General features: G+C 48.6%; 2 protein-coding genes and 1 long non-coding RNA gene across 14 annotated transcripts in view; 2 read left to right on the top strand and 1 right to left on the bottom strand.

The window, feature by feature from the left end:
• Positions 1 to 6,093, top strand: part of IFT38 (intraflagellar transport 38) — a 45,796-nt gene extending 39,703 nt beyond the window's left edge. For 3 of the 4 annotated variants that reach the window (XM_017886284.1, XM_017886281.1, XM_017886283.1), the window contains one exon: positions 2,612 to 2,953. In XM_017886284.1, the coding sequence (XP_017741773.1) occupies positions 2,612 to 2,764 (153 nt within the window). In that variant the 3' untranslated portion in view covers positions 2,765 to 2,953. Of the gene's footprint in view, positions 1 to 2,611; positions 2,954 to 5,464 lie in introns of those variants that run through there. The other variant, XM_017886282.1, reaches the window with a different exon arrangement.
• NLRC3 (NLR family CARD domain containing 3) overlaps positions 6,083 to 13,355 on the bottom strand; it is a 44,434-nt gene continuing 37,161 nt past the window's right edge. For 6 of the 8 annotated variants that reach the window (XM_017886278.1, XM_017886277.1, XM_017886272.1 and 3 more), the window contains 5 exons: positions 11,291 to 11,374; positions 10,478 to 10,561; positions 9,732 to 9,815; positions 9,234 to 9,317; positions 6,083 to 8,958 (listed from right to left, as the gene is read on the bottom strand). In XM_017886278.1, coding sequence (XP_017741767.1) covers positions 8,868 to 8,958; positions 9,234 to 9,317; positions 9,732 to 9,815; positions 10,478 to 10,561; positions 11,291 to 11,374 — 427 coding nt within the window. In that variant the 3' untranslated portion in view covers positions 6,083 to 8,867. The remainder of the gene's footprint in view (positions 8,959 to 9,233; positions 9,318 to 9,731; positions 9,816 to 10,477; positions 10,562 to 11,290; positions 11,375 to 13,355) is intronic. The other 2 variants (XR_001888033.1, XM_017886274.1) reach the window with 2 other exon arrangements.
• LOC108538278 (uncharacterized) lies at positions 8,391 to 13,169 on the top strand. 2 transcript variants are annotated; one of them, XR_001888035.1, is made up of 4 exons: positions 8,391 to 8,483; positions 9,302 to 9,535; positions 9,626 to 9,709; positions 12,861 to 13,169. It is a non-coding gene; the product is annotated as an uncharacterized LOC108538278 (long non-coding RNA). The 2 variants fall into 2 exon arrangements; XR_001888034.1 differs by lacking the exon at positions 8,391 to 8,483 and having other exon boundaries at positions 9,234 to 9,535.

Raw genomic sequence — 13,355 nt, 5'->3', positions numbered from 1 at the left:
CTGCGTTCTTTGTTGCATCCCTGGCAGTGCTGTTCAGCCCACACAGCGAAGGGCAACTAGACAGAGACTGACCCCAGGCTGCCTCCATTGGTGGATACACCTGTGTCTGTGGCATGGCACTAGTGGCTGCACAGAGACAGAAACAGGGCCTTGCGTTCTTGCACACAGATTCACGCATCCGCAGCCTGTGCTGCTGCGGAATTCACAGTGGGGAGAGGCCGCTCAGGTTTGTCAGCAGGATGCACAGAGATCAGGCCTTGAATTCACAGGACACAGTCTGTAGAGAAGCAGAGAGAGCAACTAGAAAATAATTTTCTTAACAAGCTCGGGCGTGGATGATAAATAGCTTCTCTCTGTCTTGCCCATCCAAGACAGAAGCAGAGGGAGTATGGCATGGGAATACTGGAGCAGCACTGCCTGTCTCTTCTCCAAGGTGTGCCTTCTCTCAGAGCGAATGCATTAGTTGCAGCTGAGCTTTATGCCTGGTACTCACTTGTTTATTTCAAAGAGGCTGTGTCCATGCAGCCCTCCAGGCACAGGGTTCCATGCTTTACGTGTTCAGGCATCCAACACGTGTCTGTTGAGTGCCTGCCACATGCCAGTGCTGTCATGGATTATGGGGAACGCAGCAGGGGGCAGAGACAAGCCCCCGCTTCAGAGACAAGCCCCCAGCAATAATGATGGAGCGGCGGATCCAAGGCTCATGGTGTTAACAGGAGGAATAACAGCTTCAGGGGACAGGGAGTGACAGGGAACAAGGAGGGGGTGGCATCTTCCACAGGCTCAGCAAAGGGCTCTGACATGGTGGTGTTTGAGCAGGGCCTGAGTGGAGGGAGCAAGTCTGTGGGTTGGTGGCACCTGGGCATGTGGAATGTGCTCCTCACGTTGAGGAGCAGAGGCAGTTGGTGTGACTGTGGGTGAGCGAGAGAGGCAGCAGGGGCCATGCAAAGCCTTGCAGGGTGAGATGAAGACTCTGTTTTCTGAGTGTGGTGGGGAGACCCTGGAGAATAGTGAGCCCAGAAAGGTCAAGAGCTGACACCCATTTGAGAGAAGCCAGTTAGGAGGTGCCTGCACCTGTGGAGGTCAGAGATGATGGTGCTTGGCCGAAGGTGTGGCAGCAGAGGTGCTGAGAAGTGGTCAGGTCCTGGGTCTGTCTCTAAGAACCATCAGGTTTTGTGAATTGATTGGACACAGGCTGTTAGAGAAAGAGAGAAATGAGGGTGCCTCGGCAGGGTCTAATCAGCAGAAAGCAGAGTTTCATTTTCTGAGATGGGGCCAACTTGACAAAGGGGCTTGGAGGGCAGATAGAAAGTTTGGTTTTGGACATTCTGAGTGTGACAGCCACATGCTAGGGTTGAGTAGTCAGGTGGAATTTAAGTCTGGAGTTCAATGGCCAGGTCTGAGCTAGATATTGAATTTTGGGAGCCACTCTTATTTGGTTGATACCTAAGCCACAAGGATAGATGTGACTGCCTAGGGAGAGCAAGTAGAACAAGAAGAGAGGTGACCCAAGGTCCTGCGTGCACCTGCCCTGCAGAGGTCGGGGAGGAAGGGGCAGGCAGGGGAGGCTGGGGCGCGTCAGCAGTGAGGGAGGGGGACCTGGACTAGAGAAGGGGCCTTGGGGGATGGAGAAGATGGGTTTTAAGGATGAAGGGGTGATTCCACAGCTCAAGCAGAATGAGGCCTGAGAATCAATCCTAATCCATTGAATGTTTCTGTCTTGATAGGAGCAGTGCTGGGGTCAGTGGGTGAGAGTCCGGGGGACCTGAAGCATTCGTGAGGGGCAGAGGTGCAGACAGTGAGTTCAACAACTCGCTCAGGAGCTCTGTGTGAGGGGAGAGAGACAGGGCAGAGCAGCTGGAGAGGAAAATGGGATTACGTTTGGGTTTTTTTCCAAGAAGGAAATTACAGCATTTGTGTGTACCGATGGGAATGATCTAGATAGAACGACCAGCCATCCTGGTTTACATGGGACACAGGACTTGCCGTTTTAAAGCTGGGCTGAGTTGGTCACCCTGGATCTGATGAGGAGGGAGAAGGTGTGTCTTTCACTTTACTCCCTTTCTTTTTTTTTTTTTTTTTGAGACGGAGTCTTGCTCTGGAGTGCAGTGGTACAATCTCGGCTCACTGCACCTCCGTCTCCCAGGTTCAAGCAGTTCTTTTGCTCAGCCTTCTGAGTAGCTGGGATTCACTTCACTCCTTATACCCATGCCTATATTGCTTTCTATCCACAATCTGCAAAAAGCCAAAATAGGCCTCCCTTCCCTCTCTCCAAGCCCCTGTCCTTCTTGCCATCGGTAGGGGGAGTCTCTGGGTCCATTGGCCCTCAATGCAGATCCAGAGTGCTTCTGAGACACTGTGGGAAAGCCAGCCCCTGCAGCACCACACAGATGCACCTGGAGTTTGGAGGATTCTGGTTGGATGATAAATTCCAGCCAGCAGTACATAGCCTCAGTCCCATCCATATGCCCTCCCACAGCCTGCCTGGCACTCTGCCAGCCTTTTCCTTCACACAGGGATGCTGCTATAGAAAGGGAGGCACAGAATCTTAGGACAAGATGTCAGGAATGAGGTGGAACCCCCTGTTGCATCTGCCATTTTTTTCCTATAGGAGGACTCGGAGGAGAGTGAAATTGACATGGAAGATGATGATGAGGAGGAGGAGGATGATTTGGAAGATGAGAGCATTTCTCTCTCACCATCCAAGCCCAATCGAAGGGTCCGGAAACCTGAACCCCTGGATGAGAGTGACAATGACTTCTGACCCTCTTGCCAAGGGACCCTGGCAGATTAAAACCCTCAGACTTGTAGGTAAATGGGAACTTAGAAGGTTAGGAAGGTAACACCTGTTTTGTTCACTAAGTTGGCTAGACTCATGATTACTGAAGCAATACTTATTTCTGCTTCAGCCTCCTATGTTTGCATTCCATGAAGCTTAAATAAGAATTGAGGCTGGGCGCGGTGGCTCAAGCCTGTAATCCCAGCACTTTGGGAGGCCGAGGTGGATGGATCACGAGGTCAGGAGATCGAGACCATCCTGGCTAACACGGTGAAACCCCATCTCTACTAAAAATACAAAAAAATTAGCCAGGCGTGGTGGCAGGTGCCTGTAGTCCCAGCTCCTCGGAAGGCTGAAGCAGAAGAATGGCTTGAACCTGGGAGGCGGAGCTTGCAGTGAGCCGAGATCGTGCCACTGCACTCCAGCCTGGGCAACAGAGCGAGACTCTGCCTCAAAAAAAAAAAAAAAAAAAAAAAAAAAAAAATTTGAAGCAAATCCCAAAGATTTTTTTTTTCACCTTATTTATCTCCTAAAACTTGAGGAATGCATGTGTTCTTAGTGATTCACATCCACGGGACAAAACCTCAAGGAGAAATAAGAGCTGATGCCACACAAGTCTTGGCTGCTTTTGTTACTATACATTTTCTCCGAGAGTCCAGCAGAGTTGAGGCTAGAACTTGGACTGGGGATTCGTGTTCAGAATCGTAGGGGGACATCTGGCTGTTAATCACTTGCACAGTTGAGAACATTTCCTGTACTTTGGCTTTTAATTCTAGCCCTTATTTCATTTTGTCATCTTTCTTTCTTCTGCATGTTCACAATACCAAACATTAAATGTATTTTAATAACTACAGTTTTCTGAAAGAAGCTTAGCTAACGTTAAATGAAAACTGGGTTTCCTTGAAAATCAGGCGATAGAGACAGGCTCCAGATGAGGAATCCTCCATTTTCTCTCCAAAGCTGACATTCTTCTGGGAGTCAAGTTCACCTTGGATTACAGCCACCTTCATGGTTCCACGGCTGGTACTAAATTTGGAAACTCTGGTGACCTGAGCTGCCCTCTTGGAGACTCCAGACTCCCGGGGCAATGACAGCCGGGACACTCTCCTTCCCTCCAGCCAGGGTTTCTCTAAAGGAGCTTTGTTTTGTCTAAAGTGTGGCAAGATATAGTGCACAACACAGGGAAAAAGGCAGGTTTCCTGCAGCTCTCTACCTAAGTGTTTCTGTAGGGGAAGGAGCCTACTAAGAAAAAGGTGTTGGTACAGATTCATGTTTCTGACTTAAAAAAACAACACAGGATTGAATTAGGTAGAGTAGTAGCACTAGAAGATTTTTTCTGTTGTGAAATTAGAAGTGGAGTTGTTTTTTTTCTTTTTTCTTCTTTTTTTTTTTTAACATGAAAAGTACTTAGCTGGACATCGTGGCAAGCGCCCATGGGCCCAGCTACTCAGGAGGCCAAGATGGGAGGATCACTTGAGCCCAGGAGTTTTAGACTAGCCTGGACAACTAAGTGAGACTCAATCTCTACAAAAAATTTAAAAATTAGCCAGGTGTGGAGGGGCATGCCTGTGGTCCCAGCTATTCAGGAGGCTGAGGCAGGAGAATCACTTGAGACCAGGAGGTCGAGGCTGCAGTGAGCCATGATCGTGCCACTGCACTCCAGCCTGGGTGACAGAGTGAGACCCTATCTTAAAAAAAAGAAAAGGCCGGGCGCGGTGGCTCACGCCTGTAATCCCAGCACTTTGCGAGGCCGAGGCGGGCAGATCGTGAGGTCGGGAGATCGAGACCATCCTGGCTAACATGTGAAACCCCGTCTCTACTAAAAATACAAGAAGTTAGCCGGGCGTGATGGCGGGCGCCTGTAGTCCCAGCTACTCGGGAGGCTGAGGCAGGAGAATGCTGTGAACCTGGGAGGCAGAGCTTGCAGTGAGCCAAGATCATGTCACTGCACTCCAGCCTGGGCGACTGAGCAAGACTCCGTCTCAAAAAAAATAAAATAAAAGCACACTGCTTGTAAAAAGCATACAGTAGGCCAGCGCCTATAATCCTAGCACTTTGAGAGGCCGAGACGAGTGGATCACCTGAGGTCAGGGGTTTGAGACCAGCCTGACCAACATGTCAAAACCCCATTGCTACTAAAAATACAAAAGTCAGCCAGGCATGGTAGCACATGCCTGTAACCCCAGCTACTGGGGAGGCTGAGGCAGGAGAATCACTTGAACCCAGGAGGCGGAGGTTGCAGTGAGCCAAGATCGCACCATTACACTCCAGGCTGGGCAACAGAGTGAGACTCCATCTCAAAAAAAAAAAAAGCATACAGTAAATTAAAAGGAAAGCACAAAACAGTTTTCACTTATTTTACAATTAAAAGAAGACTTCTGAAGTTACTTTTAATAAATGTATTTAACACTATATTTCATATTATTAAATAGGTTTTACTTAAAAGTATAATTATTTTATTTGTACCTGTCAGATATAAATACTTATTCAGGAGTTCACAGGTATGAAAAGATACACATAAATTTTAGGAACTTTCAACAATTATTTCTGTCATTTTTCCTTTTTTCTCTTTCTTTTCGTAAATTTTATGTATAAGATTACCCCTTTAAAAAAAAAAAAAAGCCAGCATTCAGTGAATTCACCAGTAATTTGAAATGCACCATATTGTAAATGATCCGCTGACAGGGAAGCCAGCGTGTTGGAGCCATGCCAGCCACCTCAGACGCCGTGGTTCCAAGACGCGGAAGAGTCACTGCACCTTTTGGATGTTATGGATTTGGTTTGCCTGAATGTGACTTGACTTCTGTTTTGAAAAAATAATACAAATAGAGTTCTATTTTCCTTATGTGATGCTTTCTTCTAATGCACTTTAACACAGAAGCCTACCCTAGCTACAAAGAGCCCATCCACAGACATAGGCAACAGCTCCAAAGGGTATTTCATTGTGTCACCTGCTTCTAGATCATGTTAGTTAACTGACTTTGTGCAAAGTCTCGCCATGTATAGCACTGCCTTGCTTGAGCAAGGACGTTTCTATCAGCAACAAGCTGTGTGTACTCTATCCTTTTTACTAAAGTATGACCCATTGTAGAATGGATCCAGGAGTCACATGTGCAAGTGCTTTATGACCTGGCACCATTTGGTTTTGGCCAAGCAGTAGAGCAGACCTCAGGACCTAAGGAGGATGGTTGTGATTAGGTCAATAAAAAACTAGCAGGCCATTGCTGATAATTTTTTACTATATAATTAGAGGACTTCCTCAAATGCTTTAAAAAATGTGTATTGATGAAAAATACAAAGGAATTTTTCAAATACTCAATTTTTATTGGTAGTAGTTATCAAGAACAAAGTCCTCGGACTTCTGATGGGAAATCTGAACGACTGTTTCTCTTTTAGCTTGGACAAGAAGAAATAGATCCCTCTCATTAGCACTTTAATATCAGTGTCACATGTCTGGAAGGAACTTGTATTCATTTAGGTAAGCAACACACTACATAAATATCACAGCTGTTAGACCCAGGGGACTCTCAGGTGCTAGAATTGAGGACTCCTTTAATGGGAAGGGAGCTAAAGGGTCTACCTCCTGCCTAGAAGTCCTTTCTATGTGGATATGAATTAAATTGTCCTGTCTGTTTTGCTCTGATGGGGTCTGTGTGGCCTAGCTGGCTCTGGTGTGTCCCTGATGACAGACTGAACTCTTTAACCATTTCAGACAGTTTGAAGATGTATGATCATTATTTGAAAAGGGAGAGAGGGAGGACTGTTTGTTTTCTCCACCACTTTGGCTTCTGAGGTTTCTTCAGTGTTAGGTTTCTGTAGGGCCCAGCTTTCTCCAGCGTTTGGCTACTGCAGCTCTGTTCTGTTAAGCTCTTAACTCAGACAGAAGCAATGCAAACAAAGCATCACCTTAAAAGTACTAAAACAGCTGTCAATCTAGAAGTCTATGCCCAGCAAAAACTGTCATAAATACTGCAAGACCCATGTTCAGATTTCCTCCCTTTTACAAATAATGTTTTGTTGTATTTCACAGCTACGACAAGTGATCCAAATGTTCTTTGTAACAGACTTTTTCCTCCAGTCTAGGATCCAGTCAAAGATCTTGCATTAAGTTATATCTCTGTAATCTTTCATTTTACGCTATCTGCAACGTTTTGCATTTTTCGTGACAGTGATGTTTTTTAATGAGTTCAGGCCATTTATTCTGCAGAATATTTGTCAATTTGGATTTTTTCTAATTGTTCCTTCAATGATTAGAATCAGGCAAACAGTTTTTGACAAGAATACATCAGAGACGACTCTGTGGTGCATCAGACTGGGGGCACGTGATGTCCATGTGTCCCATTATTGGCGATGTTCAATTCTGTCACTTCCGTTGAGGCTGCACTTGCCAGATTTCAGATTAAAGGTACCTTTTTCCCTTTGTAAATTAGGATATCACCTTTGTGGGGTGCTGTTCTGAGACTGCAAGGATATCATCTTCCCAAGTAGGCCTTCATCCATGGCCTTAGCATCCATGTCAGCATCCTGTCCAGATGCTCAATTTTGAAGAAACATTTCAAATAGCGATTCCTTTCAAATTCAGAAGTGATCATTGCTTTATAGTCTTAATAAATATTTTCTGTGGTTATTTAGTTGATGAGAGCTGTGATGTCCATTTGGATTTTTTTCCCTCCAACACAAACAGCTCCAGGAATTGGTGCCACATAGAGGCTCAGCTTGCCTGTCTCCATGGAAGCTGTGGCCACAGCAGTGGCTTTGGAAGCCTAATAAGGAAGTGCAGTGGCTCACACCTGTAATCCCAGCACTTTGGGAGGCTGAGGTGGGCAGATCACTTGAGGTCAGGAGTTTGAGACTAGCCTGATCAACATGGTGAAACCCCATCTCTACTAAAAATATAAAAATTAGCTGGGTGTGGTGGTGTGTGCCTGTAGACCCAACTACTTGGGAGGCTGAGGCAGGAGAATCACTGGAACCCAAGAGGTAGAGACTGCAGTGAGCCGAGATCACGCCACTGTACTCCAGCCTGGGTGACAGATTCTGTCTCATAAAAAATAAATAAATAAAGAATGACATCACTGAATACATTGAATGTGCTATTGATAACCAGTGTGCCAGACTCCACATAACATGTGCCAGGTATCACCTACGTCTTTGATTTTGTAATAAATAAAAAATGGGGCCAGGTACGGTGACTCACGCCTGTAATCCCAGCACTTTGGGAGGCCCAGGCTGATCACCTGAAGTCAGGAGTTCGAGACCAGCCTGGCCAACATGGTGAAACCCCGTCTCTATTAAAAATACAAAAATTAGCCGGGCATGGTGGCAGGTGCCTGTAATCCCAGCTACTGGGGAGGCTGAGGCAGGAGAATCACATGAACCTGGGAGGCGGAGGTTGCAGGGAGCCGAGATTGCACCGCTTCACTTCAGCCTGGGTGACAAGAGCAAGACTCCATCTCAAAAACAAACAAAAAAAGGTAGAATCCTTGGAGAACTCTATTGTCTCTGTTTCCAGAATCCTAGAATTAAAACTTTCATTTATCTTCACAATTTTCCTATAGTTTTTTCATGTCTGTAAGGATGATACCCTAAAACTTTCTTCTTGAAAAAATAAAGAAGGGTCCCCTCTGTCGCCCCTGCCACATGGATGCTCCTCATGGGCTTGAGATGGCAGCTTATCTCAGAGCATGGGATGATTTTTAACCAGGTGAGTGGAACGGGGCAGTAATAAACATTTTTAAAGGTTGGGGGCATATGAAGTACTCAGGATGTAAATAAGCTGGAACCAGCCTCCTACACTGCTGAGCTTTCAGGCCTTTGTCCCCTAGTCCCTTGGTGGTGGCCCCCTCCCTCCTCTGTGCCGTAGCAGAGGACCCGTCGCCCCCTGCCTGAACCACTCCTGCACCAGGAAAGGAGCTCACCACCTCCTCTGGCAGCACCTCTCCTTTCTCCGTGCAGAGCCCCACTCTGGTGCTGAGTGAGCAGCGTTCCCAGCTCCCAGCAGGTCCCCAGAAGTCGGCCTTTCTGTTCAAAAGCTTCCAGCTAAGTCTCTGCCCATTCTCCTGCTCCATCCACCAGGAACTCCTTTTGCTCACATTTCAACAGTGCACGTGGGAGCATTTGTCTTGATGGCCTCTGAGATCATCCTGGCCCCGGATTCCCCAATGTGGTTTCCTTGGAGGCTAGAAGAGAATGGTTAAGGCAGGGCTTGAAGCCTGCAGGTTCTCTTTAGTAGAGCAGGTCATAAGATAGAAAATGCAGGACCCCGTGCAAAGCCTTTGTGCTTCTAGGATCCCCTCGCTACATGGACAAAGCTCAGGGTAGCCCCCCTTAGACCAGGTTTCCCTGTAGGGCTGCTGAGGGGTCTGGGGGTCAGCTGGCTCTCAGAACTGAGCAAAAGGCAGTGCGTGACCTGGAAGCAGTTCTAAGGGCGAGCAAGAAGGGCAGGTGCACTCACTTGATATGCTGGAGCCTGTGGTTTCCAGACAGTGCCGTGGCAACACATATCGCCCCGCCCATCCCCAGGGAAGTCTCTTGAAGACTAAGTGGAGAAGAGATGGAGACACACGGTGAGCCATCAGGGCAGAAGGAAACACCCGGGGAAGCAACACTGCATTGTCTGGGGCAGTAACCCAGGCAGATGTGTCTACAAGTGCCATGGCAACGCCAGGTGGGAGTTGATCCTGGAGACAGGTGTCTACAAGTGGCCAGATTGTCCCACCCAAGTGCGATGGAGGATGTAAGACCATAAATGCAGATGTGAGTGACTTCTGACTGAAGCTAAGCAGACTCAACAAACCCAGCTGCAGTGGAATGTGGACTATAATAAGTCTGATTATTTATATTCAGGAGGAAGTAGCTACAGAGGAAATCAGGAGCATTTTATCCCATCGAGGAGGACCCAGCAGAGAACTCTGCTGCTCCAGGATGCAGGTAAGGCCCTCCAGCCACTTACTTGAGTCTCCGGAGACTTGAGTTTACCTTCAGAGCATTTGCCAGGGCTTTGGCTCCAGACACCCCGATGGCATTTCCTCTTAAGCTGTGGGGAAAGACAGGAAGCCTAAGGCATGGGTACAGGATGAGGTGATCCTGACCCCTCTGCAGGTGGGCTTGGGGCTGCTTGGCAGAGGAAACAAGTACTTCAGCAGTCACAGGAGGCCAGGGCTCTGCCTTCCTCACTCCAGGGCAGCAGGGCAGAGCTGGCTGTGGGAAGCAGAGCACAGAGGAAGGGGAATGGCTGGCCCAGCCAGGTGGGTTGTTGGAGCCTTTCTCCTCTTCCACTCCAAACAGAAAAGCGGGGCTGAGATAAGAGAGGCAGCCCTCCATCCAGGCAGGTCCCCAGTGCCCCCAGCAAGGGCAGGAATTCTGAGGACATGCCTGAGCCTCAGAGCTGTAGCCTCATCCCAGGACTTTGGATCTGCCCAGAGAACAAGATCAGCCACCCTGGGACCCATAAACCGGGCCTCTAGATGTGTTCAGCCTGGCAAGGCCAACCTGGAGAAAGAGGGCAAATGATAGCGACTCCCAGGGAAAGGCATGAAGTGGGGCTGGGAAGCTGGTACACTTGTGCTGAAATGAAGATCACTAGGGTGATTTGTGAGTTACCTGTACACTTTGTTCCCATATCTATTCCTTAAGGATTCATTGTTTTTTTTTTGGGGGGGGGGGCTAAAGACCATAGCTGGAGACTGGAATACTTACTCAAGAATCTCCAAGGTTCTGTTCACAGCCAAGGCTTCCCCTAGCACCTGAGCACCCGGAGCACCAATGGAGGCCACCTGGAGACTGGAGTGGGGAGGGTGCCGTCAATGTGGGCCAGCTGGGCCCACATCCTTCCACACACTTTGTTCCCTTTCACCACCCCTTGATTCAGGGTGGAAAGTAGAGAAACAGCACTGAGAATGGTTGGCCAGTGCTGTGTCTAGGCACTCCATCTCCTACCTACACTGTTGCCTAAGACAGAAATCTGGATGCTAAGGATACGAGAAATAGAGTCTATCCCTGGAAGGGCTCGGGGAGAACGTTCCTTGCACCTCCTCATTACTACTATCTAGGTGTTTGAGCCCCCAGTTGCTAATGTAATATTTCCTATAATAATACTAGGAAAATCAAATACACCTTCCTTGACTTGTAAACAAAAATAACGTCTAGGTCAGGTGTGTTGGCGCACACCTGTAATCCCAGCACTTTGGGAGGCTGAGGTGGGCAGGTCACCTGAAGTCAGGATTTTAAGACCAGCCTGGCCAACATGGTGAAACCCTGTCTCTACTGATAATACAAAAATTAGGCTGGGTGTGGTGACGCATGCCTGTAATCCCATCTACTTGGGAGGCTGAGGCTCGAGAATCACTTGAACCTGAGAAGTGGAGGTTACAGTTAGCTGAGATTGCGCCGCTACACTCCAGCCTGGGTGGCAGGGGAAGAGTCTTGTCTCGAGAGAAAAAAAAAACCTCTAACATGAAAGGAATGGTGAAGGGTCCGGCTTCCTGACTGCTGCGCACATCTAGGACTTACTAGAGAGCAGTGAGGGCTGTGTTGACCTTCAGCGCATGGGCCACTGCACACGCTCCGTCATCCCCGATGGCGTTCTCCTGTAAACTGGACACAGAGTGTGACGCCTTTGGGTGCATGGGGCACACGGAGCGTTCTAGCAAGGCCCTGTGGTGCTTGGACCTGCCAGGTTTAACTGACTACACACACCATAGACATAGACTCCCAGGGTTTGCCTGGGGATAACTGCCCTTCCTCTGCAGGCCCTGCAGCCCGCTGCCTCATACTAAGCACACAGAAGGGTCTGGGGGCCTGCATGAGTCTGAACCGCCAGAGACAAGCAGGAAATGGGACACATAGAGTGATCATCAATAGGGGCTTGGGACCCAAAAAGGGTTGCTTTTCACAGCCAACCAGAAAATGAACTTAAAGCCCTCAATCCCTGAGCCATTCTTGTTTGTCTTGTTTTCTCTTGAGACAGGGTCTCACTCTGCCACCCAGGCTGGAATGCAGTGATGAGATCACAGCTCACTGCAGCCTCAACCTCCCAGGCTCAAGCGATCCTCCTACCTCAGCCTCCTGAGGAGACTAAAATACTTAAATAGAGACTGGAACTACAGGCACATGCCACCATGCCTGGCTAATATTTTTATTCTTCTGTAGAGATGGGGTCTCACTATGTTGCCCAGGCTGGTCCTGAACTCCTGGGCTCAAGCAGTCTTCCCACCTTGGCATCCCAAATTGCTGGCATTACACGCAGGAGCCACCATGCCCAACCTCCTTGGCCATTCTTGCTAATTAGGGTTTTGTGTCATTTTTTCGCCTTCTAAATTGGAGGGAAGTAGCAGGCCCTGAGTGACTGAGTTTAGCTCAGGTGCACATTGATACATTCAAGGCTAAGAGCTGTTTGCGTTCATTATTTTAATAGACATTTGGGTGTGGCTGGGCACAGTGGCTCCCGCCTTTAATCCCAGCACTTTGGGAGGCTGATATGGGTGGATCACTTGAGGTCAGGAGTTCGAGATCAGCCTGGCCAACATGGTGGAACCCCGTCTCTACTAAAAACACACAAATTAGCCGGGAGTGGTGGAGGGCATCTGTAGTCCCAGCTACTGGGGAAGCTGAGGCAGGTGAATCACTTGAACCCAGGAGGCAGAGGTTGCAGTGAGCCGAGATCATGTCACTGCACTCCAGCCTGGGCGACAGAGTGAGACTCCATCTCAAAAAATTAAAATAAAATAAAAAAGACAACATTTCAGTGCGTCTCATGTACTAGGGGTTGTATAAGGCAGTGGACCTGAGTCCCCTTCTCGAAGCTCAGGTGGGAAGACGTGATTAAATGAGCAGGTACAACAGGCCAAGTGCAGGCTGCAGGGAAAAGCAAGCAGCGTCTCCCACCCCAGGGTGTCCGCAGAAGGCTCCCCAGAAGAAACAAGTCAAAACCCAAAGTGGGGAGTGTGCCTGACTCAGCTAAGGAACCCAAACGAATTGAGTTCCTGGGGAAGTGAGAAATGAGTCCAGGGAGGGACAAAGGAAGCAGATTTTAGGGGCCCCAGAAGCCACCCTGAGGGGCTGTGTGTACTTGACTCCACAGGCCCTGAGCGGCCATCCATGGATGGCACCCAAGATGGAACAGAGCTGCTTTGGAAAGGTCTCTAGCCAGCAGTGTGAGAGGATGGACTGAGGTGGAGGCTGCCACAGGGATGGAGGTGAGTAGTGCCGACGGCCTGGATGGGGGCAGTGGACGCAAAGGAAATCGAGTGGGTGGCAGGGACACAGAGGGGACTGACCCAACAGGACTTGAGAGTGAATAAGAAGCAGGAGGTGGGCAGGCACAGTGGCTCACACCTGTAATCCTAGGACTTTGGGAGGCCAAGGTGGGAGGATCACTTGAGCCAGGAGTTCAAGACCAGCCTGGGCAACATAGTGAGGCCCCATCTCTTAAAAAAAATTGTAAATATTATTTTAAAAAGTAAGTTATATGCTGGATGTGGTGGTTCACGCCTGTAATCCCAGCACTTGGGGAGGCCAAGGTGGAAGGATCACTTAAAGGTCAGGAGTTCGAGACCAGCCTGACCAACATAGTGAA

Source organism: Rhinopithecus bieti, unplaced genomic scaffold (genome assembly GCF_001698545.2).
Source record: "Rhinopithecus bieti isolate Rb0 unplaced genomic scaffold, ASM169854v2 scaffold_13704, whole genome shotgun sequence".
Lineage (NCBI taxonomy): Eukaryota > Metazoa > Chordata > Mammalia > Primates > Cercopithecidae > Rhinopithecus > Rhinopithecus bieti.
Note: the sequence above shows the minus strand (reverse complement) of the source record. Positions and strands in the feature narration are given on the sequence as shown.